This window comes from Papilio machaon, chromosome 4 (assembly GCF_912999745.1).
Source record: "Papilio machaon chromosome 4, ilPapMach1.1, whole genome shotgun sequence".
In the NCBI taxonomy this organism is placed as follows: Eukaryota; Metazoa; Arthropoda; class Insecta; order Lepidoptera; family Papilionidae; genus Papilio; species Papilio machaon.
This window is the reverse complement of record NC_059989.1, coordinates 289116-313473: the sequence shown is the minus strand read 5'-3', so window position 1 is coordinate 313473 and position 24358 is coordinate 289116. Positions and strand designations below refer to the sequence as shown.

Genomic DNA, 24358 nt, shown 5'->3' with positions numbered 1-24358 from the left:
TGATCTCTAAAAATGGACAGGCTAAAAGGCATGGCATTCTGTGTCCATTTGAATTTGCTCCATTTTTTTTTGCGATGGCGATAGTAGTTTTTGGTGGTCGGTGGTGAGAATTGACTGTCAGTAACATCAACAGCCACGCTTAAGTCGGAACACAGCAAAGGCAGCCTTTTCCAAGCAATGACCTATCCATTTATAGTGTCAGTGTTTCTACCAAATATTATTTTCGCCTGTGTCTTGTCTATGGTCTCCCCTGTGAAAAATTCAAACTAAAATGTTTTTTGACAAAATCATAAAATCATTAGTAAAACCTTTTTAAAGCTACCCTACAAATTATTTTTTCATTACGATTATGATTTTTTGAAGAAATCTATTCCGAATCTGATTATCACTGGCAATTACACTCTTGACTTTTGTGACAGTTCTTTCATCCAGTTCCCCTTCCCTCACCTCTCTCATTTGTCTCTTTTACGTCCGATCCGAGCGAGCAAAAGCAAGTGTTTTGGTTGGGGTTAGGTGTGCGAATTTTGATCTGTTTTCTTTACAGGACAATTTGTAATAAATATACAAAACTATCTGAATGTTTGCAGAAAATGGCAGACACAGAGGTGATTATTTTCTAAACCCTATATTGAATCATATTATAAACCGACTATTCTGTTAACGTACGATTCATTTCAGGTGTTAAAGAAATTGAAAGATGTCCCATTTAAAATCCAGACCGCAAGCTTGAAAGAAAGGCGCGAAGTGCTTAAAGAAATCCAAGATGTATTAGCAACGCCGGGTAATTAGTTATTTATTGAATTATCGTTATTACTGATATATGTATGAAGATAGTACATATCAATGTAGTGAAGTTATTAAAGGTTGAGCGAGGTATCGGTCCCTAGATTTATTGATCCAATTCCCAGGTATTTTCAGGTAACTGCATTCAATGGAGTGAACTTAGCTCCCTGTTCCAAAATTTGCCTCCATGTCACTTAGCACTAGTACACCAATGATATTGTCCATTACTATAGGATTTAATAATACACAAGTTACACTTTTTGTACAAAAATAGTGTCACTCTTTAACTCCACTTGTTGTTCCTTTGTCCTAGAGATATTTCAAGAAGACTTTTAGCCTATGTGATTATTAAGTTATAATTATTGAAAGAAAATATTTTGTACTATCACTATCTTGTAGCATCTAATTTAAAGTATCTATATGGTAGGTAAAAAGAAATGTTGTTTGAAATTTAGTTATTTGAACATAGTCCTGTTTAACATCTTTGTGTAATGTTCAGCTTGAAACAAATTATGTAAATTACACTAAGTTGCAAAAAATAGTGATAGTTTTCTTTCATAAATTTAGTGTAAACATTTTCTTCAGGTATAACCGAACCAGCGGTTAGGTTTGTCTGCCGCGTTGTGACATCTACATTGCACCGCTACAGAGATACAACATCACAATTTTATGTCAAGAGTTTGCTGGCATATCTTAGTACCAACCATCGTGAATGGACATTACGCAGTTTTCTACCATTGTTACTTGACATATCGGAAAATTTACGAAATACAGTTACATCGTAAGTAAATTTTCCAATCCATAAAACTAAAAAAGAAATTACTGATTAACTAATAGTGCATTTTTTATTTTAGTAAAAGTACATGCCAAAGTGGTCTATTTGCATTGCACTGGTCAGCGGTAGTGGCCGAAGCATCACTGAAGAACACAGATGAAGATGGCGTTGACTATAATTCCTTGGTATTATCACAAGCCAATTTGTTGGCTGTGGTCACCGCTTACGGAAACAAGAAGAAAAATAATAAAGCATTTACTGCAGTATGTATATTAAATTAGCTATTGCAAAATTGTGCACTAGTGTTAGTGACTTAGAGATATAATTATATTTTGGTTTTAGTTGCACGCCTCATGGACAGCAATTGGTAAAACAAAAACCACCAAGTGGTTTGATGTCCTCACCACTTTACCAACTGACTCCGGTCCCCAAATTCCCATAATTTTCTCTGCCCTATGCAGGCATTTTAAGCAAACTGGAGATGAAGAGATTGTCACCAACCATAAGGTAATATTAATACACAAATTTTATGTCCGTGCATTAACATTTTTAAATATTGTAAAACTAATCATGTAAATATCTGTACAGGCAAAAATGCTGGATAGCTTCATAAAGAATCTGATCAGTGTTAAAAACCGTCCCAATGCAAACTACATCAGTGGTTGCGCAGACCTGCTGCACATGGTGACTTTGGTGGATGTTAAGGACTCCCTATTGCCAGCACTACAGAAGGCCATGCTTCGTAGTCCCGAGACTATTATCCAAGCGGTCGGGGAGGTGTTTGCCAATCTGGTATTATTTGTAGATGGAACTGCTGTTGATATTGGCAAAAGTTTAATAGGTATGAACAATTGTATTACTAAAAATTATTACATTTTAATCCAGTAATATACACTAGTATATGACGTTGGTGATAGTGAACAAGATTGTTGCCTTCTGTAGGTAATCTCCACTCAAAAGATGCATGGGCTCGAGTGGAGGCCAACAAGGCGCTGGGGCACCTGGCGCGTCGGTGCTCCGCGCTACCGGCCGCGCGCCCTCTGCTCGCCAGCGTCTTCGCCGAGTACCACGGTGCCAGCGGGAAACTCACCTCCAGCGAAGATAAAATTGCTGTATTACAGGTCAGTACACAGGCCGTACTTTAAAAGCATTCGGCCAAACAGAGGATATTAATTAAATTTTCTACGATATTTTTAATCACAATCAATCCAATCTACAGTCCGTTGTGTACCTCACAAATGGAAAATATAATAATGCTCCAAACTGAATTAATGTGATGTGGTTTGTAATAATTTATACAAAAGTTGGTCTGTTTATTAGGGTGCGGGTACACTTAGTGAACTAGCGGTGAGTGAGGAAGACTTTACGGCGCTGTACGAGGAGGTGACGAGCCAGGTGTCGCGTGTGCTGGACAGCGAGTCCCACGAGCGCACCCTGTGCGTCGCGCTCGACGTGCTCAGCCTGTGGACGCAGCGATTGCGTGCTCCGCTACACTCCAAGGTCTATGAGATATTCAAGGTGTGTAATACATTGTCATTTAATGAATTATGCATTGCTTCCAATATATATTTAATTGAAATTATATGTTATTTGTAGAAGAACCTGTCCGCAAAGAACAGCACGCCGGCAGTGCGTAGTGCGTACGTGTCGCTGTTGACGCGCGCAGTGCGGGGGGGCGTGTCCGCTGCGCACGCGCAGGCGCTCCGCCCCACGCTGCTCAGCACGCTCGAGCGCGCCGCCGCGCAGCCGCCACAGGTGAAAAGCCAGACCTAGAATAAAACTAGATGTCTTTCTATTGCACAATATTATTGTAAAAAAAAAAATACAAAAATATCAGTCCGGTATCATTTGGTTCGTTTTGTAGCACCCAATCGTAAACGAGGCGATCTCGGCCATGCTGGGCTTGATACTGATGGACGAGGACCGGCAGTTGCCCGCGAAGACCGCGGTGTGGTCCATGCTGGTGCACCATGACAAGCATGTGCTGCTGCAGGACCGAGTGCTCGCCGCCGCACCGGATGATGGTGACTAGAGCTTTCTTACTTTCTATTGTGATCATATGAAACTTTTTAACAATAGTCTGTAGTTTAAGTACTTTTTTTTGCGAGAGCGACTTACTATTGAAAAATCAGTATATAATAATTGTTTAACCGCAGTTCAATGTTAAATAGACGTAGTACTGTTGCGATTTGTAGTTATATCAAACCACCGAAAATTCATTAAAATGTGATTTGTATTTCAGTTTGTCTTAATTGCTGCAGTGATCGGTTGCACTATAACATTTACCCCTTTATAGTCCTAACGCAGGTGGTGTTGCTATGCAGCGCGGCGCTGGAGCGGTACGATGTCGTGGCGAGTGACGGCGACTCTCCCGTGTACCGCGCGCTGGTGCTCGTGCTGCTGTCCACCGCCAAGCCGGTGCGCAGCGCCGCGCTGCAAGAGGTCAGCTCCCTCCTCGCCAGGGAGGACCGGGCGCAGGTGGCCCGCTTCCTGGCCCTCAAGCTCAACGAAGTGCTGGAGGAGGGAAAAATATTCACCGTTAAGGAGAAAAGTCCCCCCGAAGAGAAGGCCGAAGTTACAGGGAAGATGATCATAGATTGTGTTCATGCCATTTGTTCCTACAGAGGTGAGATGTCTTATTATTATTGCTCCATACATATGTTTTGATGGAAGCGTTGGGCTACATGTTAAACTATAATACAGTAAACTAAAAGAATAAATGTAAGAAAATGATCTTTATATTGTACAGATTACCCTTCCGATGAATTGGAAGGGCTAGCGATAGACATCCTGCCGAGCTGCCACCACCCGGTGGCGGCCGCGGGTGGCGGAGGTGGTCGCGCCTGGCTGCGGCTGCTGGCACACCTGCGCCTGCAGCCGCGGGACCTCGTCGCCCGCCACTGCACCCAGCTCAGGGCCACCTACATCGACGGTTACACGCCCACACCGGTACTGAGCTATTCTGATCGAAGCTCGCTATCTTATTTTTATATACGTAATAGAATCCATTCCATGAGGTTGTTTAATATTGTGTGTGTTGTGCAGACGATGTCCAACATCGTGTCGTCGCTGGTGGCGGCCAACGAGCAGGCGGTGGGCGGCGCTGCGCTGGCGGCGGCGCTGGATGCGCTGCGGGAGCCCGACCTGCTGCGCGTCACTCGCGACGAGTACTTCGTGTTCCTCACGCCACCAGGCGATCTCTACGACAAGAGCGTCGTACCAGGGTACCGCCGTCCTTCTCTTGACTTATGTATTCCTTACATGTCACTTTGTGATATTAAGTTGTATATTTGTATTAACAGCAATGATGACGGCAAGGAGATGAACTTGAAGCGCGAGAGCAAGGCGTACAGCTACAAGGAGCAGCTGGAGGAGCTACAGCTGCGCCGCGAGCTCGAGGAGAAGCGGCGCCGCGAGGGCCACGCTAAGCAGGTGCCCTCGCCTGCACAACATTTACAAGAAACGTTTTTTATTTCTTATGCCATCTTTGATTAATGTTGTGTATTTCCATAGGTGCCGCTGTCTGCTAAACAAAAGGAAGCTATCAAATTGCAGCTGGCAAAGGAGAGCATTATTCGTGACAGACTCACCGCGGTAACTAACTGCCTATATTTTGTGTTTTAGTCTGTATCGACTCTAGTGCTAACCGGTATCTGTACGCGGTGCAGCTGAACGAGCGCGTGGTGGTGGCGGAGCAGCTGGTGAGCGCGGTGCAGGCGGGCTCGGCGGCCGCGGTGTGCCAGCAGGCTCGGCACGTGGTGTCCGCCGTGTTGGCCGCGCTGCGCAGCCCGCTGGCCGCTCCGCGCCTCGCCCCGCTCTACCTGCGCCTGCGCCCCGCCCTGCTGCCGAGACACGCTCTGCTCGGCGACACCGCCGCCCGAGTCGCACTCAGGTACCCGATGTGCACAACATACACACACACAGTCTTGATGACGACATAATAAATATATCAACGACAATCGAAACAGGTTACACAAGCCGCAGTGCGATCTGGAGCCGTGCTGGGAGGAGGAGGAGCTGGGCAAGGCGACGGTGCGCACCATCGGCCTGCTGCACGCCGCCACCGCCGAACCCAAGCCCAGCGCGGAGGCCGATGCGCCCGCGCCGCCGCACGCAGCCGCTAACCACTTCACCGCGCCCGGCTTCTGCTACATATTCCCTTTGCTCAAACAAGGTACAATTATATACTTGAAACTTCATTATTAAATTACAAATACTGTAATCAATTTGTCTTTTGATGTGAAACATCTATAGGATCACTTGTAAACCGAATCGTTGGCGTGGCGACGCTTGCCGTGGCGACGGGTCGCCACGCTATACTAAGTTATACATATATATATTTTTAACTATGATACCTGTTTGTGCGCCAGGTCTGACGGGGCCGGCGCGCGGGGACGAGGCGGCCATGGTGAGCGGGCTGGCGGTGATAGCGCGCCACGCCAGACTGCGCGGCGAGCCGCACGACCCGCGGGACATGCTGCGCCCCGCGCTCTTCCCCATCGACCACATGTTCCGTCTGCTCATAGACGTCATCAGTGAGTCAAACGAGCGAACGAACGCACTTGTTTTTGTTTTCAGTATTTAATTTTTGCATATTGTGTGAACAGGCAACACGAGTAAGCGCGTGCAGGCGGCGGCGACGCTGGCGCTGCTGGAGACGGCGGAGTGCGCGGCGCGCGGCGACCTCTCGCTCGACGACGCCACCTGTCTGCTGGCCGGCCTGCAGAACCCGCAAGAGGTCGCTCGCTTTCTTCATACTTCATATGGTTCAACTAAATATATTTTTAAAACAATGAGATTTGTAATTTCAGGTAGTGCGTGACGCAGCACTGCGCGCACTCCTCTGCGTCGCCGACTGTCTGTCGCCTCTGCTGGACGACCTCGAGCACGGCTTAGAAATTACAAAGCGCCTTTATATTGCTACATTTGATGTCTCCGAAGATAACAAGTTGGCTATATCTTGTATCAATATTGAAGTTTAATGTACGCGATGTGCACTTCCTCACGACAGGCAATTTGTCGCAGGAAACTGGCGTACGAGCTGTGGAGCAAGGTGCCGCGCGCGGAGGCGTGGCTGAGCGGCGCGGAGGCGGAGCTCGTGCGCGAGCTGGTGCGCGAGGTGCAGCACCCAGCCGAGCCTGTGCAGCGGGCCGCCGCAGACGCTCTCGCGACGCTCGTGGCGCGCGCCGACAGCGAGGACTGCGCCCCCAGCAGAGTCATGCACATGCTTCACGACCTCTACGAGGAGAAGTACCCCGTCAGTATCCACCATTACTTAAATGACAAATTAAATTTAAGAAAAAAAATGTTGAAGCATCTTTACTATTCTTCACGTGTTCTGATGTAGTGGTTATTTACAGTTAATCCCCGCGAAGCTGGATCAGTTCGGGCACGAGCGCGAGTCGGCGGTGGACGAGTGGGGCGCCCGACGCGGCGCGGCGCTGGGACTGCGCGCTCTGGCGCCGCGGCTGACCGCCGAGGATGTGCCGGCCGCCACCGCCTTCTTCGTGCAGCGCGGCCTGGCAGACCGCAGAGACGAGGTGCGCGAGGAGATGCTCGCCGCCGCCATGGCCGTAGTCGACCTGCACGGCAAGGTAATAACTCGCGCATTCTATTTATGTAAAGTTTTTGTGACATTGGTTTATTTTCTGTTTTTTTACGCATCGTGCATAGCTATGATTGGTTGCACGAAACCTTATTTAAAACTCATTCAACCCGTATAGGAGACGTTGAGCAGTCAGCTGCCGGTGTTCGAGAACTTCCTGGACACGGCGCCCAAGTCCGGTGGGTACGACGCGGTGCGCCAGTGCGTCGTGCTGCTGGTGGGCTCGCTGGCGCGCCACTTGGAGCCCCACGACGCGCGCATCCGCCCCATCACGCTGCGCCTCGTCGCCGCACTCTCCACGCCCAGCCAGCCGGTAACCGCCCACACTGCCGCCCACACTGCCGCCCACTCTGCCGCCCACACTGCCGCCCACTCGAGCGACACACCACGATACAATCACGACCTATTATGCTTTAATATCTACTTTAGATAAGTTTGTAGGGAGTCTGCAGCTCGTCATTGTTGACTGTTGTTGTGTGTGCGGTGCAGGTGCAGGACGCGGTGAGCAACTGTCTGCCGCACCTGGTGACTTCGCCCGCGCTGGCGGCCGAGATCCAGCCCATCATGAACAAGCTCATGAAGCAGCTCCTCACCGCAGAGAAGTACGGCGATAGGAGGGTCAGTGGAAACGATCGAAACAATTTTATATCTACTTACAGACGCTTATTAAACATGTTTATTGATGAAAATTTGACAAAGAAGATTTATCCTGCGCGATGTAATTTATGTTCAAAATGTTTCAGGGCGCCGCTTACGGCATTGCAGGTGTTATCAAAGGGCTCGGTATTCTGTCCCTAAAACAATTGGACGTGATGGGAAAACTCACAGAAGCCATACAGGAGAAGAAAAATTACAAGTATCGCGAAGGTAAGTTTGATGAAATTAATTCCTTATACATGACTACCGCAATATAAACATCATGGGGACGTATAATGTATACTGTTGTGTGGTCGCAGGCGCGCTGTTCGGTTTCGAGATCCTGTGCTACAAGCTAGGGAGGCTGTTCGAGCCGTACATCGTGCACGTGCTGCCGCATCTGCTGATGTGCTTCGGCGACAGCTCGCAGTACGTGCGCGCCGCCGCCGACGACACCGCCAAGCTCATCATGAGCAAGCTGAGCGCGCACGGCGTCAAGCTCGTGCTGCCCTCGCTGCTGCAGGCGCTGCAGGACGACAACTGGCGCACCAAGGCCGGTATGTGACACGACCCATATGTGACAACTTGCACAAATCACACAAGTGAGACAATTGAGGGGTAACTATATGTGTAAAGGTTCGATCGAGCTGCTGGGCGCGATGGCGTACTGTGCGCCGAAGCAGCTGTCGTCGTGTCTGCCCTCCATCGTGCCCAAGCTGATCGAGGTGCTGAGCGACTCGCACACCAAGGTGCAGGAGGCCAGCGTGGAGGCGCTCGGCGTTATCGGCTCCGTCATACGCAACCCCGAGATACAAGGTAACTGCTGCCGCCGCCGCCGCCGCTATCAACTGCCTATTAACGAAGGCCCCCAACTTCCCTTCAACTTCAATATGTATTTATTTGTGCTTGTGTGCGGCGTTGCAGCGATCGTCCCGGTGCTGCTACATGCGCTGAAGGACCCCTCCAACATGACGTCGGCGTGCCTGCAGACGCTACTCGACACCAAGTTTGTGCACTTCATCGACGCGCCCTCGCTGGCGCTCATCATGCCTGTCGTGCAGCGCGCCTTCCAGGACCGCAGCACCGAGACGCGCAAGATGGCCGCGCAGATCATCGGCAACATGTACTCGCTTACCGACCAGAAGGACCTGCTGCCCTACCTGCCCAACATCATACCCGGCCTCAAGAGCTCGCTGCTCGACCCCGTGCCCGAGGTCAACAGATCTGCATGACTTCATCTGTCTCATTGAACACTGTGGCCTCGTTGTAGTACATATGCAATGTGTGTACGTGCGGCAGGTGCGGTCCGTGTCGGCGCGCGCGCTGGGCGCCATGGTGCGCGGCATGGGCGAGAGCAGCTTCGAGGAGCTGCTGCCGTGGCTCATGCAGACGCTCACCTCGGAGTCGAGCAGCGTGGACCGCTCGGGCGCCGCGCAAGGACTCTCCGAGGTCGTCGCCGGCCTCGGCGTCGAGAAGCTGCACAAGCTCATGCCAGGTCTGTCCATGACACAAAACAACCGAAAGAAATACTACAATTATCAATATTCAAATTAAATATTTTTATTTTAATTAAATATCCATAAATAATAAAGTTTTGTTGTGCGCGTGTGGGGGGCAGACATAATAGCGACCGCGGAGCGCACGGACATAGCGCCGCACGTGAAGGACGGCTACATAATGATGTTCATCTACATGCCGGGCGCGTTCACGGACGAGTTCACGCCGTACATCGGACAGATTATCAACCCCATCCTGAAGGCGCTGGCGGACGAGAACGAGTACGTGCGCGAGACCGCGCTGAAGGCGGGCCAGCGCATCGTGACGCTGTACGCGGAGTCCGCCATCGCCCTGCTGTTGCCTCAGCTCGAGCGCGGTCTCTTCGACGACAACTGGCGCATCCGCTACAGCTCCGTGCAGCTGCTCGGCGACCTGCTCTACCGCATCTCCGGCGTCTCGGGCAAGATGAGCACCGAGACCGCCTCCGAGGACGACAACTTCGGCACCGAGCACTCGCACCGCGCCATCATGAGCGCGCTCGGCGCGGAGCGGCGCAACCGCGTGCTCGCCGGACTCTACATGGGCCGCAGCGACGTCGCCCTCATGGTGCGCCAGGCCGCACTGCACGTCTGGAAGGTACCGACGCGAGTCGTACGTTACGATGAATTCAAAACGGTGGATATTTACTAAACCATTATATCCATGCAGGTGGTGGTGACAAACACGCCTAAGACGTTGCGTGAGATCCTGCCGACGCTGTTCGGACTGTTGCTGGGCTGCCTGGCCTCCACCAGCTACGACAAGCGGCAGGTAGCCGCGCGCACCCTAGGCGATCTCGTTAGAAAGGTAACCCTATTTAAATATTTTAATCTGTACAGTACAATAATAAATGAAAGAAAACCAGTAATGTGAAAAGCAGATAACAATATAAGCTGTGATATGTTCACAAATAGAAAAGAGTATATTTGTTCGACGCACTATTGTTGAAATTACATTGATTGTATGTGAGTTGCGTGTCAGCTGGGCGAGCGCGTGCTGCCGGAGATCGTGCCCATCTTGGAGCGCGGGCTGAGGTCTGAGCGCGCCGACCAGCGGCAGGGCGTCTGCATCGGCCTCGGCGAGATCCTCGCCTCCACGTCGCGCGACGCCGTGCTCAGCTTCGCGGACGGGCTGGTGCCCACTGTGCGCACGGCGCTCTGCGACCCGCTGCCGGAGGTGCGCATGGCCGCGGCGCGCACTTTCGACTCGCTGCACGCCACCATCGGCAACAAGGCGCTCGACGACATCCTGCCACCCATGCTGGCCCAGCTGCACGACGCCGACCAGCAGCGCGCGGACGCCGCTCTCGACGGCCTCAAACAGGTACGCACTCGATTATGAACACACTAGCTGCACCTTTGACCGTCCTGATTTATTACTTGAAAATGTCTGTCATCGATTTCAATGAATAGCAAGTTGAAATAATTTTAAATTTTTAATGCATCACTATTTAGATAATGGCGATCAAGTCGCGAGCCGTGCTGCCGTACCTGATCCCGGTGTTGACGGGCACCGGAAGTGGGCCGGGCGCGGGGGGCGGCGCGGACACCCGCGCGCTCTCAGCTCTGGCGGCGGCGGCGGGCAGCTCGCTGTCGCGCTACCTGCCGCGCGTGCTGCCGGCGCTGCTTGCCGCGCTGCTGGCGGCTAGGGGCTCCCCGCACGAGGCCCGCGAGCTGGACCAATGCCGCGACGCACTCTTGCCCGTCGTCGACGACGCCGGCGTGCGCTGGTAACATCATTACTTCACCGTATTGTTTACGCTTTCATTTTATATAACACTTTTGCTGTTTCACAATTCGAACTGCGGCTGTACATTATAAGTTGTAAAATAGTGTGTTTGTGTGTACAGCATCATCGACATGCTGCTGGAGGCGGTGCGCACGGGTAGCGGGGAGCGGCGGCGAGCTGCGGCCGCGCTGCTGTGCGCTTTCGTGTCGCACTCGCGCGCCGACCTCGCGCCCCACGTGCCGCAGCTGCTGCGCGGACTGCTGCTGCTCTTCGCCGACACCGACCGCGACGTGCTGCAGGTCACACACACACACACACACACACACACACACACACACTTTGGCATATGTCAGTTGATATCGCTATATTAGCAATTATAATAAAATCGTGTTCGTGTTACACCAGATGGCGTGGGAGGCGCTGTCTGCGCTGACGCGCACGCTGGACGCGGAGCGGCAAATGCAGCACGTGAGCGACGTGCGGCAAGCGGTGCGCTACGCTGCCGCGGACCTCAAGCCCGGCGACCTGCTGCCCGGCTTCTGTCTGCCCAAGGTGCCGTCCTATAATCAATTATAAAATACACAAATTGGTAATGCCTTGCTGCACAGGAAAAATATTGAAATGAAAGAAATTGTAAGAATTTATTCTTCGATGTCAGGGCATAGCGCCGATATTGCCGCTGTTCCGCGAGGCTATTCTGAACGGTCTGCCGGAGGACAAAGAGGGGGCGGCGCTGATGCTGGGCGAGGTGATCCGGCTGACGTCGGCGGCCGCGCTGCAGCCCTCCGTGGTGCACGTCACCGGTCCGCTCATCCGTATCCTTGGCGACCGATTCAACGCCGCCGTCAAGGCCGCCGTGCTCGAGACGCTGGCCGAGCTGCTCTCCAAGGTGCGACGACTGTCTGCTGCTTCCTCGATTTATTGTTTCCATTGAATATTATTCAAAGATGAGTAAACGAGTGTTATTGTTGCGTCAGGTGGGCGTGATGCTGAAGCAGTTCCTGCCGCAGCTGCAGACGACGTTCCTGAAGGCGCTGCACGACGGCAGCCGTACGGTGCGAATCAAGGCGGGGCTGGCACTTTCGCAGCTCGTACTCATTCACACGCGCGCAGATCCTCTCTTTGTGGAGATGCACAACGGCGTGCGCAACGCGGAGGACGCGGCGGTGCGCGAGACGATGTTGCAGGCGCTGCGCGGCGTGCTCACCGCTGGCGGTCAAAAAATGTCGGAGCAGCTGGCGCTGGCCGTGCTGGCCACGCTCACCACGCCGGCGCTCCTCGCACACCCCGACGACCCCCCGCGCAGTGCCGTCGGCGGCTGCCTAGGTGCCCTAGTGCAGTGGCTGCCGGCGGCGCACCGCGACGCGGCCATCGCTCACCACGTGTTGGGAGGCTCGCCAGCGGAAGACTGGCTGCTGCAGCACGGACGCTCGTGCGCGCTTTTCGTCGCGCTCAAGGAGAGTCCACAGGAGATCTACCGCGAGCCGTTCCTCGAACGCGTGGAGCGCACGCTGCTCACCCAGCTGGCCAGCGAGCGCGCCCCCGTCGCCTGCAACGCCGTGCGCGGCATCGGTTACCTCGCGCGATATCTGCTGCAACACGACCGCCCCGTGCCGCACAACTTGCTTTCGCAGTTTGTCAGGGTGAGCCCGCTAACTTTACGTAAGCAATGAGAAATATAGTTAAAGGATTAACCAATTAGTAAATGATATGCTGATGATGTAAATAAAAGAAATATTTCTCCGTTATTTCAACATAAAATCCTAACTATGACCTTAATGACCGGTCGCCCTTAGTAACTTTTTCATTAATTTTTAACATTTGTGTCGCATTCTTTCCAACCTATTTCAATATGTAGTTTTCAAGTGCATAATGAATTTACTTCGCTTCAATATCACACTCTTCGATTTCTTATTATCAGTTCGGATACTGAATTGTTTTCATATCATCATCAAGCAACCTTCCTGTCTAATTGTTTTTCTTTTGTAATATTTTCCCGCGACCACATAACTGTCTTATCACCAAACACATTTACCGACAATTTGATAGATCTGGGCGATATTTACCACAAGTGATAACAGAATATCAGGTGATATCGATCATCACTCATTGCGACATATTTTGGTGACGTCATTTCTTCAACTAGAATTAAACCTGCCAACCTTTTCAAAAATACCATTTTCTTAAAAAAATTATTGAAACGAAATCGAAATGATTAAAAAAAAGATTACTATGACATTGTTACAATTTACGAAAATGCCTTTCATAGAAATGCCATCTTGTTAAAATTGTACATTAAGCACATTTGTGATGTGAAATTGTTTCCCAACAAGCAGAGCATGAACCACTCGAGCAACGAGGTGAAGCAGCTGATGGCGCGGGCGAGCGCTCTGCTGGGCCGCGAGGCGCCGCTGGAGGCGTGCGGCGGCGAGCTGCTGCGCGCGCTGCTGCCTGCGCTCGTCAACGGCACCAAGGAGAAGAACACCTACGTGCGCGCCAACTCTGAGCTCGCCCTGCGCGCCGTGCTGCGCTTGCCCCAAGACGAACACTTCCACCAGGTACTCATCGCTTTAACACGCCCACGACATACTCTTAATTATGCTTAAATTTTATTAGTATGCTTCATTTAAAATACCATTGAAAGAAAAATGTTCAGTTATAAATCAAACACTGATTTGGATTACTGGCCAATAATGTTTTAATAAAACAGTTGATGTTATATACGTGTTGTTGCAGAAATGCCTGGTGCTACTGGAGGAAGGTGCGCGCGAGGCGCTGAGCGACGTGGTGGCGCGCGTGCTGCGACGTGCGCACAGCGACGTGCGTGACGCCCGCGACCGTGACGAGGACCTGGACTGCACGCTGCTCACCTGAGCCCCTCACACCCTCGCCCCCTCGCCGGCCGACTGCCACCTCACACTATATTATAATATAAATATCTATTGTTAATGAAACCATGTACACTTTTATTTCGACTCCATTTTGCATTCCTTCTATTGAGAAACTTTTGCATATTATGGAGCTGTAGCTTAAAGCCGGCGATAATGGCAGCGAGTTGACAAGTTACTTCTGAGCTCTAATGACAATCTAGTTTTTGTAAGGTCAACATGACTTCAAGATCAAAACATAAAACCGATCATTTGAATGAGGTTTATTTTTTTATTGTCTGCAACCAAAATACTTTCAAACAAAATGAAGGTGTCAACAAAATGAACTATTGTCATTAGAATTGGCAATAAATATGCAATATTGGTGAACATTTAATTAGTCAACATTGAATCTTGTTGTAGTTTGACAGACTTTTGATATAGAAAGTAGAGGGGATTTTTTTTATGTGACTGACTAGTCACTGTTTGCCTTGAAGAGGCATTTACAGCTTCACAGGGCTTGAGGTGGCCGGACGCAGATAGCGCTTAGCCTAAACCTCTTTTAAGATTAACTTGGCTCATACTGTTACTTCATTTTTACCGGATTGGGAGGCCGCGCTCGTAGATCACTTGAGTGGGCATTGCAAAGAGTGACTTGGCTCAAGGGCTACAGAGAGGGGACCTTGGCTTGGGCTGTCACTCATTACACATTTAACATTCCGATTCGATTCAATTTCTTGCACAAGAGGGCCTAACCTTGGCTTGATCGGTTGCTGTTATCTGAGTGATAGTGGAGGGAATGCATAGGAAGGGGATGTATATTCTTTCCGTGCATCCCCTCTACCCCTTCTCTGTCGATTAAGGGGATCTGCTATTATGGATGTCTATGGGCAGCGGTCGCTTAATTGTTTATGTGTATTCTTGTTGCTGCTTGCTCATTAGCCAACTAATGATATGAACAAATAAATAGAGGCTAGGTTATGTTTGTGTAAAGGCCAGTAATAAAATTCAATTATGAAAAATTTATTTATTCTGTACTATGATGGAATGTAAGATAGTGGCAAATGTTTAAATGCTATATTTATTTACTTTCACTTAAATTTTAAAATTCAGAATTTGTTATTTTCTTGGAGAAACCCTTGCTTTGTACGAGGTCGTTGCATTCGGAACGAGACAGACGTGAGAGAAGGAGGCGCTCCAACTCGCGATCGTTGCTGTCCAAGAGAATCAACTCGGGGTCCGCCCCGGAAATAAATTTAACCTCTAAGCGTTCATATTTGGGTGCATCTTCCATTATAAAACTTTTCACTTCGGGCAAACGGTTAAGGGAACATCCCCTACAACTCTGAAAGAATAAATGTACATAATTATTTAATTTATTATTGTTTCATTACATTATTACATTCATTACTTCGTTCAAAAGATAATTGTTTACCTCAATCCGAGCCGAAGCTATATCAGACTTTTCATAGGCTGCCGTCATAACAATTGTTACACATGCTACTAATAATAAAATTTTCCAGTGTTGTGCCATTTTAAAAGTTATTAAAATACAACACACAAACTAAAGGATAATTTTTTCACTCACTTCTACCAACTTCTACGCCCAACACGAAGAACGCCTATACGGTAATTGACAAATTGAATTTGACATAAACATGACAAATTACAATGAACTGATTGACAAATGACATTCAAAGATTAGTTAGTGTTTATTGAAAAATTTATCAATTAATCATTGTTTCTACTGTCTATAATATGATAACAACTAGTAGAAGACAAAAGAGGCCAATTTGATATAAAGAATGAAAACGTATTCTCGCAAGATATGTTTGTAATGCCTTTGATTTGATGGACGTATACTTGAGATTTAATACGTGAAGTCTATGAAACATCGTTTAATAGTAATATTTTTGTCTGTTTGAATTGTTATTAAGGGTATGTTCCGATATGCACTGCGAGCACTGCACAGTGCTATCATTGTAGAAAAATTCGTTCCGTTATGGACTGCCAGTACACTGCCGCAGTACCCTAGGGAAATATATGACGTCATAAATCGCAAAAAAAACATATTCTTTGTTATGAAAAACTTTTATATATTACTAGCTGTCGCCCGCGGCTCCGTCCGTGCGCAGTTAAAAAATGGGGTGGGGGGGTTATGAAAAATAGATGTTGGCCGATTCTCAGACCTACTGAATATGCTCACAAAATTTCATGAGAATCGGTCAAGCCATTTCGGAGGAGTACGGGAACGAAAACTGTGACACGAGAATTTTATATATTAGATAAATTCAATTCACAATTAATAGTTATTAAAATATTTTTAATTTGAAAGTACTCCAAAACAGTTTTTTTTAATGTACTAGAAAACTTGAATACACTCATTTGAATGCTGCGTCAAAAAATGCGGCTGACAGTGTACGGGATTGCGTTCCGTTTTAAATCGTAACCAGTATAACTGGCTGTAAAGGAACGGCTTCAAAGTATACTGAATTGACGTCACACTGTAGAGTGGTCGCAGTGCAAATCGGAACATACCCTAAAGGAATGGTGTCACTGTCAATGTCAACTGTCAAGTTGTCGAAATCTAGACAAAGATGACACCACGACATTTAAACAAAAGAAAGAGAAGGAAAGTCGTATTTTGATATTAGGTTTTTGTGAATCATGGACAGTTGTTTTTGTAGTTGTTAAATACAATTATAATTTTGTAATTCTTTGAGAGCTGAATGAGACGGAATAAAACGATACTGACGATATCAACTGTTCCCAGAAAACCATAGTTCACTGACCTGAAATTACTATTGATTGGAATTAAAGTTATTGAAACAAAACCAGGTGTGAGAAAATTGACATAATTGTAATTAAGTTTGTGCATGAATTTATTAACAAAATGCAGAACGAACATCGCAAGGCAATACAAAATAATTTCGGCTCGTTGGTGGAGCAAACTGACCTCGACGTGATGGTTTCGGCTCTATACGAAAAAGGAGTATTTTCAGAACAAATGATCGAACCTTTTAAAGTAAGTTCTTAGTTGTTTTTAAATATTTAAACTGTTTTAACATAAACCATGTAATAGTCTTGTATATCAATTTGTCTCTAATACTAATATAATAATATTTTTAAGGACACTAACAAGGATACAAGGACAAGAAAACGTCAGTTGTACATGGACATAATGAGACGGGGGCCTGATGCGTTTGGCCACCTCCTGGAAGCACTGGAAGAGAATGGCTACTGGAACCTGGTGCGCGACCTTGACCCCGCCAGTTCCTTGCATCTGCAGCCCAGGAACACATACAATAATCAAGGTATTCACGTTTTTTTTAAATAAGTAGTATCTGTGAGTAGATAAGATTTGAAAGATTTTTTTAAATTTGCATTTCAAATTTACATGACTTGATTTTTCTCAAATATGGACTATGAAAATAATAATAATGATAAGATCCAGGCAGAAGTAAAAGTTATTTGTAATAACTTCTTTGTTATTTTTGCAGATTCAAAAAGTGGGGAGAGTAACTATGTTAGTATAAGGACAGAGAAAAAGAGAACCAAGTCTAATGTTGAAGCCACCAAGAGTTAGTAAGAAAAGCATTGACCCATGCAATGAAAAGAGTAACATGTTTTATGAGAGGTTACTGTTTTCATTGCATGAGTTGATAGTAATAGTGTATTGTGCTTTCTTAATATGTATATTTAAAATGTATTCCAACCAAATAATTGAAATCTGTATGGGCATTCACAGATGAGATTCAGGCAGCATCCTCGGCAAGTCATAAGGAAGGCACCGACCCCTCTGTAGAAATTCCATACTTCCATGTTGTTAAATCTAGGCAGTTCTTTGAAGACAATGTGGATAAGGGTTAGACAAATAACTTACATTATTTGCAACTTAATTAAGTTTAGTTTTCTATATGTTTTTGTTTGAAAGTTTGGCATAATTGCTGGCTAAAGTTGTGTTGGGTTGGACTAAAGAAGGGTGATCTTGAGTTTTGAATGAGCCATAAGAGTATTGTGTTAAATTAGAATTAATTTCTAGTTTAAAAAAATCTTTTAACTTTTCTCTAACTTTTTCACCAACATACTTTCTGTTCTCTGAGCTTTTGGAATTGTTATGTGAACATTGAATCAATATTTCCAGATATAAAGTTGTATAAAACGCGAGGGCATCAGCGCGGCATACTGGTCATTTTCAGCTATATCCAGTTCTGCAACGATATCGAGAAGTATCGCAAGGGCGTCGACATCGACTGCAAGAAGCTCAAGTACCTGTTTGATGAGATCGGTTTCTCTGTCATCGCCTATCAGAACCTCACCAAGCAGGTCAGCAACACAATGCCTAGTATTATAATGCCACATTAAAAATTTTAAGGGTGGCCAATGTAGTAAATTTAATGGTTTTGAAAGGTACTCAAAACAGAAATTTCCGTGATTAAATAAATCTTTGCATGGAACATATTACACAAGAAACAAATGTGTGTGGTACGTCAGGAGACGGAGACGACGCTGAAGCGGCTGGAAGAGGTGCTGGTGGGCACGGAGTGCGTGTTCATCGTGGTATCGTCACACGGGTACGAGCGCGCGCCGCGCAGCGCCGACACCGACATCCGCTGCTCCGACGGACACCTCCTCTCCTTCCTTGACATCGTGGAGCGCTTCAACAACGCCAACCTGCCCGCGCTGCGCGGCGTGCCCAAGGTCTTCATCTCGCAGCTCTGCCGGTACACCTAGCTCATATGTACACTAAAAGTATAAACTATAAATATTAATAAAACTAGCTGTGCCCGCGACTTCGTCCGCGTGAAATACTATTTTGGGTAGCATTTTTTTTGAGCTAATTATTTTATTTAACCAATGTGCTATGCTTTGATGTATGTAGAAGAACATAGAAAGAGGTGTGCCCGGACCGCGCCAAATGTAGGTCCTGGGTCTCTGCCTACCCGTCTGGGTTACGGGTCGAGAATTATGTTGTTGTTGTGGTTTTTACTTAAACTTATAAAAAATGCCAAAAAATATTAAACTTACAAAATATTCACATAAACATCTTCCCATACAAACTTTCATCCCCTATTCCGTTTTGTTACATTGCAACCTTGAGGGTAAAACTTTTACAAATTTCAAATGTCATATTTATTTATATCAAATCAGCAGCCTAAAAAATAGGTTTAAAGCTTCTAACTGTAAAAATGACGATACTTCCATACAAATTTCCACCCTCACTTTCAGTCTCTTATAACCCTTTTTTCGCGTTAAAAAGTAGGCTTTGTCCTTCCTCAGGCTCTAGACTAAATATTGGTAAGGGTAACATCAAAACATATTAAACAAAACATTCACCAAAACCAAATATATTGCCAAACAAAATTTCATCCCCTATTGTTATTTAGCACCCTTGGGGGTAAAATTTTTCCAAAAATTTAATTTCATATTTATCTTTATCAAATTAGCCTTGAAAATAAGTTTTAATCTTCTACCTGTAAAAATGACGATAACTCCATACAAACTTTCACCCCCACTTTCAACCCCTTACAACCCCTTTTTCGCGTTAAAATGTAGCCTATGTCCATCCTCAGGCTCTAGACTATCAGTGTACAAAATTTCATTTAAATCGGTTCAGTAGTTTTTGCGTGAAAGCGAGACAGACAGACAGAGTTACTTTCGCATTTATAATATTAGTAAGGATTAGAGTGTCTGTTTGTCGATCTGTTCGCAAATCCGCGTTTGTTCTGGGTAATCTCCGAAGCCGCTGGTCCAATTTGACGGGACTTTTCCAGAAAGGTAGCCGATGCACGCGGACATGTTATAGGCTACAAAGTTGCGAGCGACCACTAGTAATTAATAAAATTGGGCTACTTGGTAGGTAGTTGTGATAGTTGCGCTTAATAATATCGTCGGGCAGGGGTCGTAACGAAGAGTGGACGCTGGTGCCGCGGCGGCGGGCGGGGGGCGCGGGGGACGCTGCGGGCGCTGCAGCAGACGGGGCGGGCGGAGCGCGCGGCCCGCACGGAGCCCGCGTCGAGAGTGATGGCGCGCGCTGGGAGGAGCCGCTGGAGCGCCAGCCCGACCGCATCTACTCCGACATACTCATTGCTCACTCCACGGTGCCCGGTGAGCGAAACGGCACATACTTTCTCATCTTGTATTGAAGGGTCAGTATAACGCGGTGGTTGTTGTTGTTTAGGTTTCGTGTCGCACCGGGACCCGGAGAAGGGTTCGTGGTATATACAGGCGCTGTGCGAGGTGTTCGCGGCGCGCGCGCACGACTGCCACGTGGAGAAGCTGTTCACGCTGGTGGACGAGCGCATGTACGACCACTTTCAAGTGCAGACCTCCTCCGTCGAGAAGTGGGGCTTCAACCGCCGCCTCTACCTGCACCCAGGACTCTATGAGGATTGACGATATTGTGTATCTCTAAAGAATTGATCAAAGTACATCTCTCTTTATCCATTACGTTATTAAGTTAATTTATTTAAGCAATAATGATATTATTAAATTAATCAGACCAATTACTTTTATTGTATAAGTATATTATTTAATTAATATTATTCAGTTGATGTAGATTGTCTAAGTTTCAAACCTATGTTTAAAATTATATGAAATGTGTTTGTGTCTTGGAATCTAATCAAAAAGGAAGCGAAAAATGAAACAATGTGCCAATAAAAGTAGCTATAGTTATACGAAATATTTACTTTTGTTTTTGGACGTAATCTAGATAATTGCATCTTTCATAAAATTTGAGTTTAAATTAAAAAAATATTATTAACAGCATACTTTAACTAAAATGGTACAAAAGGGTTACACGTAAAATGCAACTAACTCACCCAGCTCATTATATAAGTATGTAAGAATTGCAGTAGCAGTGAATGTGTTAAACGATAATTTTCTAGACTAAAGATACTTGTGTAAGACATTGTAATGTGTTCACTGCCAGATTTATATTGGCTTGCATTTTTAATACAATATTTGATATGTCTGTGATATATTTAGTTTTAAATGGTTACCAGACAACGACAAAGATCAAAGGGATGTTTGGTTTTTACTTTTATATTGATAGTCTAGTAATCTAGAGCGAGTATCATTTTTAATGTTTTGAAGAAATGCAACAAGTTCCTAAACATTTGCAAATCTATGGAACAGCTGTTAGTATTACGTAATTATTTTAAGAACAATTTATAGGAAATAATGTAATTTAAGTGAATTTATGATCCTTTTTATTTTAATAAATATTGTAATATTTTTTATTGAATTTTCAAATAAATAACCTAAAATTAAATGACTATCTTTTAATTATATTATTTTAATGGGATGGGATATACATATAATAAATAAGATACTACTTCAGAAGGTTTATTTAGTTATTTTGCATACAAAAATATAGGAATTGAAACTGATCAAGTTGGCATTGTTCTTACAGTATTCGCTCAAGTGACCTTTTACTTAAGTTAACCTTAACAAATATGTAAGTACATGACATTAGTACAATGTTAAACAAATTAAAAATAAAGAAATAATTTACTGAGCTTTTGTTAAATCAATCAATTTTGCTTAATTTACAGCCAATATACAGTGAAAACAGAAGTAGAAGTATTCGTGGTCAGTGTCAGTGTTGTGCTGGATCTCTGGTCTCTAGCGGTCAGCGGCAGAGGCCAGCAACATGTTGAGCTTGCTCAGGTTCAACCACTGCCAAACACAGTGGTGGTGGTCCTCGCTACACCGCTCGCCATGTCTTGTGCCTTCGATGATGAATAGTTTCTTTTTAAATAAATCGGCATATTCGTCGAGTATTTCCAACCATCTTTGCATTGGACCGATGACGGAGCTATGATACAACCAGTTCAATAGCGGAGTTTTAGACCACCAAGTTTCGAAAGATTTCCAGTCATATGCGACGACATTATCATGCCAGTGATTTTTTGTTTCAGTTCTGTCATGATATTGCAGCCACCTGGTGCAACACTTCAGTTTGTCCGGCAGCGCGGGCTCCTCCACTTGGGGCGAGTCTGGTACGAGATCCAGCGTGCGGTTGCTGAGGAACGGTGCAATGTCGGATTTGTCGGGCATAATATTTGTGTCGAGAGCGGAGAGTGCACCGCGTGCCGCCGCGTACTGCAGAGCGGGTAGCCACGCCTGCGACAGCACCAGCGTGGAGGTGAGCAACGTCAGCAGGCCGGAGAGGTAGGCCAGTGCGGCAGCCGCGCACGCCGCACGCAGCGCGCCCACCATCTCGCACAGAAGGGCTCCGTCGCAGCTCGCCGCCAAGTCGCCGTATGTAAAGAAACCTCGCAGATTCGCCTGCCGGAGTGCCACTTGCCGCTCCAGCCACAGCAGTCCCGCTTCAAATGATCGCTCGTTCACATAAACATTCCAATCCTATTAGAGAAAAATAAGATAAAATGTATCAAATGCTATAACTTTTATTTTGCACATTGAGTAAAAAAAGTCTATGTCACTTACAATAGCATTTAGAAATTCCACTTCGAGTTTCTTGAGCTGGTTCAACTTGAGGCCTCCAGAGGCCGCCCATTCAGAGCAGATCACCTCATCATCCTCGCCATCATCTTGTAAAAACTTATTGCTCACCATCTGCACATGCAATTTAAGTTTTTACTCAAATCAAATATTTATTAAAACCCCCTTAAATATTAAATACAAATTTAGATAGTCTATTATGATAAACTTCACAACTACATTCCTTCAATTGTAAAAACAAAGTTAAATGTTCTGTGTCCTATTTTATTTTTAACAAATGCATTAGTTTTACTTGTACTAATATATGTAATAAGTATAATTATTAATTTTAATAATAACTTATACTATAAGCTTACTATAACTCTCCTGCTTGTAGTTATATTACAAGTAAAAACACAGAATCAGTCATTCTAACATATACCAGAATACAAAGCATACTGACCAAAGAGACAAGGAAGAGGTCTGCGGGTGCAGCAGAAGTGAGGTAGTCCTTGTTACAGGATTTGAGGCGCTCAAGGTAGAGGATGGCCAGTACAAGGGCACAGGGTGAGACGCAGGCACTGCGCGCAATACCTGCCGCTGCATCTGCACGCAGCCGCCGCAGCGATCGCCCGCGCTGTGCCACTGACCACAGCTCACACGAGATCTCTGCACAAATTTAACCATCTTACTAATATTATAAATGAAAATGTTTAGGTGTATGGATTGATGGGTGGATGTTTGTTAGAAGGTATCTCCAAAACAGCTAGAGGGATCTCGCTAAAATCTCGCATAGATTTTGAACAGTCTGGAAGAACACAGTCTTCTAAAGTTTATTTTATTACCATGTGGACAGTGGACAAAGTTGTGGCCGACAGATAGTTATTAATAATAATTTACTAACTAATTTAGACTGTGTACTTAAAATATAATACATGCAGATAGAACAAAGTTGGATTTGACCACTGACCAGTGACGGGAAGACTGAGGCATGGCAGATCAGGCAGCTCACCATAGTACAGTGTTTTCGTGATTCTCTTTAAAAACTCATCATGGTCTCCAATCGTCTGAAATGTGTTTGTTTTATTTATTTAAAACTTAAATGTGTAAACATCTAGACAATTCAAACACAAGATTCATAAACATTTTTATATAAAACCGAAATAGCGAAGTGACTGCTCGTTTGTATGTTTTTTAGGCGATGGAAATGCACAGTAACAAAAAATCCAAAGTGATAAGACATAAGCATGCACAGTGAGCGATAACAACCCCGCCGTGTCGCCGTAATTACCACCTGGTGAACTGTGGACACGTATTGTGAGTATCGTACCAACTTATTAACACAGCACTAATTCATTTTTTAAACATCAACGTCATTTGCTTTAGAAATTAAACATTTAGTAGTATACCTGAAAATACATGTTTTTTTTATTGTTATGAGCCACGACGGGCTTGACCTCCTTTTTACCTTGATCTTGGCCCTAGATCCTTCCTTTCGTCTCTTCGAAATATTTGTCATGTTTAAGTTTATTTCTCGCTCTATTTAACTTGAAATTGAACGACGCTGTCAACACAAATATTATGAATTTTTAAATCTAAAAATAAAAGTTGTAAAGAACACCGCCGCTCGAAGGCACAAAACAGAAAGCAACAGGAAAAAAGGGAAGGGATATCAGTCACTGTCACCTGTCATTCAAATCAAACTGACACTTTACCTTATAATTATGAAAAAGTAAAAAACAAGGCGCGGGTTGTCCCTCGTCCACTTTTAACGACACAACAACAAAATAAATTCAGTTTCTCGGTTAAAAATTACAATCACAAGTTACTACTTTCTTCTACGGTACTTTGTATGTGACTCTTATGCGTCCGTATAATATGGATTACTAGATGACTCTATTTTTACCTCTGAAAAAATTCCAATTTCATGAGTACTCTAAGGATACTAACTTGGAAAGAAACATTCACAAATTAGAATTG

The 24358-nt window shown here is 45.8% G+C and overlaps 4 protein-coding genes across 5 annotated transcripts; 2 read left to right on the top strand and 2 right to left on the bottom strand.

Annotated features, from left to right (window-relative positions):
- Positions 1-426: 426 nt before the first annotated feature.
- LOC106713871 (eIF-2-alpha kinase activator GCN1) lies at positions 427-13997 on the top strand. 2 transcript variants are annotated; one of them, XM_014506765.2, is made up of 39 exons: positions 427-605; positions 679-781; positions 1369-1564; positions 1638-1821; positions 1901-2065; positions 2147-2399; positions 2501-2679; positions 2879-3076; positions 3155-3313; positions 3423-3582; positions 3855-4184; positions 4308-4507; positions 4604-4782; positions 4861-4990; positions 5072-5152; positions 5227-5450; positions 5527-5732; positions 5929-6093; positions 6166-6296; positions 6370-6506; positions 6584-6815; positions 6919-7152; positions 7282-7476; positions 7653-7781; positions 7907-8030; positions 8120-8356; positions 8436-8615; positions 8724-9013; positions 9099-9294; positions 9418-9932; positions 10005-10142; positions 10317-10658; positions 10790-11064; positions 11185-11362; positions 11469-11615; positions 11722-11952; positions 12041-12706; positions 13400-13621; positions 13800-13997. In XM_014506765.2, exons 1-39 carry the CDS (start codon positions 591-593, stop codon positions 13935-13937), a joined length of 8064 nt encoding a protein of 2687 aa, XP_014362251.2. In that variant the 5' UTR covers positions 427-590; the 3' UTR covers positions 13938-13997. The 2 variants fall into 2 exon arrangements, with proteins under 2 accessions (XP_014362251.2, XP_014362252.2); XM_014506766.2 differs by lacking the exons at positions 427-605; positions 679-781; positions 1369-1564; ... (4 more) ...; positions 2879-3076; positions 3155-3313 and having other exon boundaries at positions 3447-3582; positions 3866-4184.
- Positions 13998-14946: 949 nt separating this feature from the next.
- On the bottom strand, positions 14947-15570 carry LOC106713870 (selenoprotein M). The gene is made up of 2 exons (XM_014506763.2): positions 15366-15570; positions 14947-15275 (listed from the first exon to the last, which is right to left on the bottom strand). The coding sequence occupies exons 1-2, from the start codon at positions 15462-15464 to the stop codon at positions 15033-15035; spliced, it is 342 nt and encodes a 113-aa protein (XP_014362249.2). The 5' UTR covers positions 15465-15570; the 3' UTR covers positions 14947-15032.
- Positions 15571-16545: 975 nt separating this feature from the next.
- LOC106713862 (caspase Dronc) lies at positions 16546-20430 on the top strand. Its single transcript, XM_014506750.2, has 8 exons — positions 16546-16955; positions 17061-17244; positions 17431-17511; positions 17679-17795; positions 18075-18256; positions 18425-18654; positions 19830-20038; positions 20112-20430. Exons 1-8 carry the CDS (start codon positions 16824-16826, stop codon positions 20324-20326), a joined length of 1350 nt encoding a protein of 449 aa, XP_014362236.2. The 5' UTR covers positions 16546-16823; the 3' UTR covers positions 20327-20430.
- An 819-nt stretch (positions 20431-21249) lies between these two features.
- On the bottom strand, positions 21250-24062 carry LOC106713863 (protein CNPPD1). The gene is made up of 5 exons (XM_014506752.2): positions 23847-24062; positions 23349-23445; positions 22842-23047; positions 22385-22513; positions 21250-22300 (listed from the first exon to the last, which is right to left on the bottom strand). Exons 1-5 carry the CDS (start codon positions 23895-23897, stop codon positions 21557-21559), a joined length of 1227 nt encoding a protein of 408 aa, XP_014362238.2. The 5' UTR covers positions 23898-24062; the 3' UTR covers positions 21250-21556.
- Between the last annotated feature and the right edge of the window lie 296 nt (positions 24063-24358).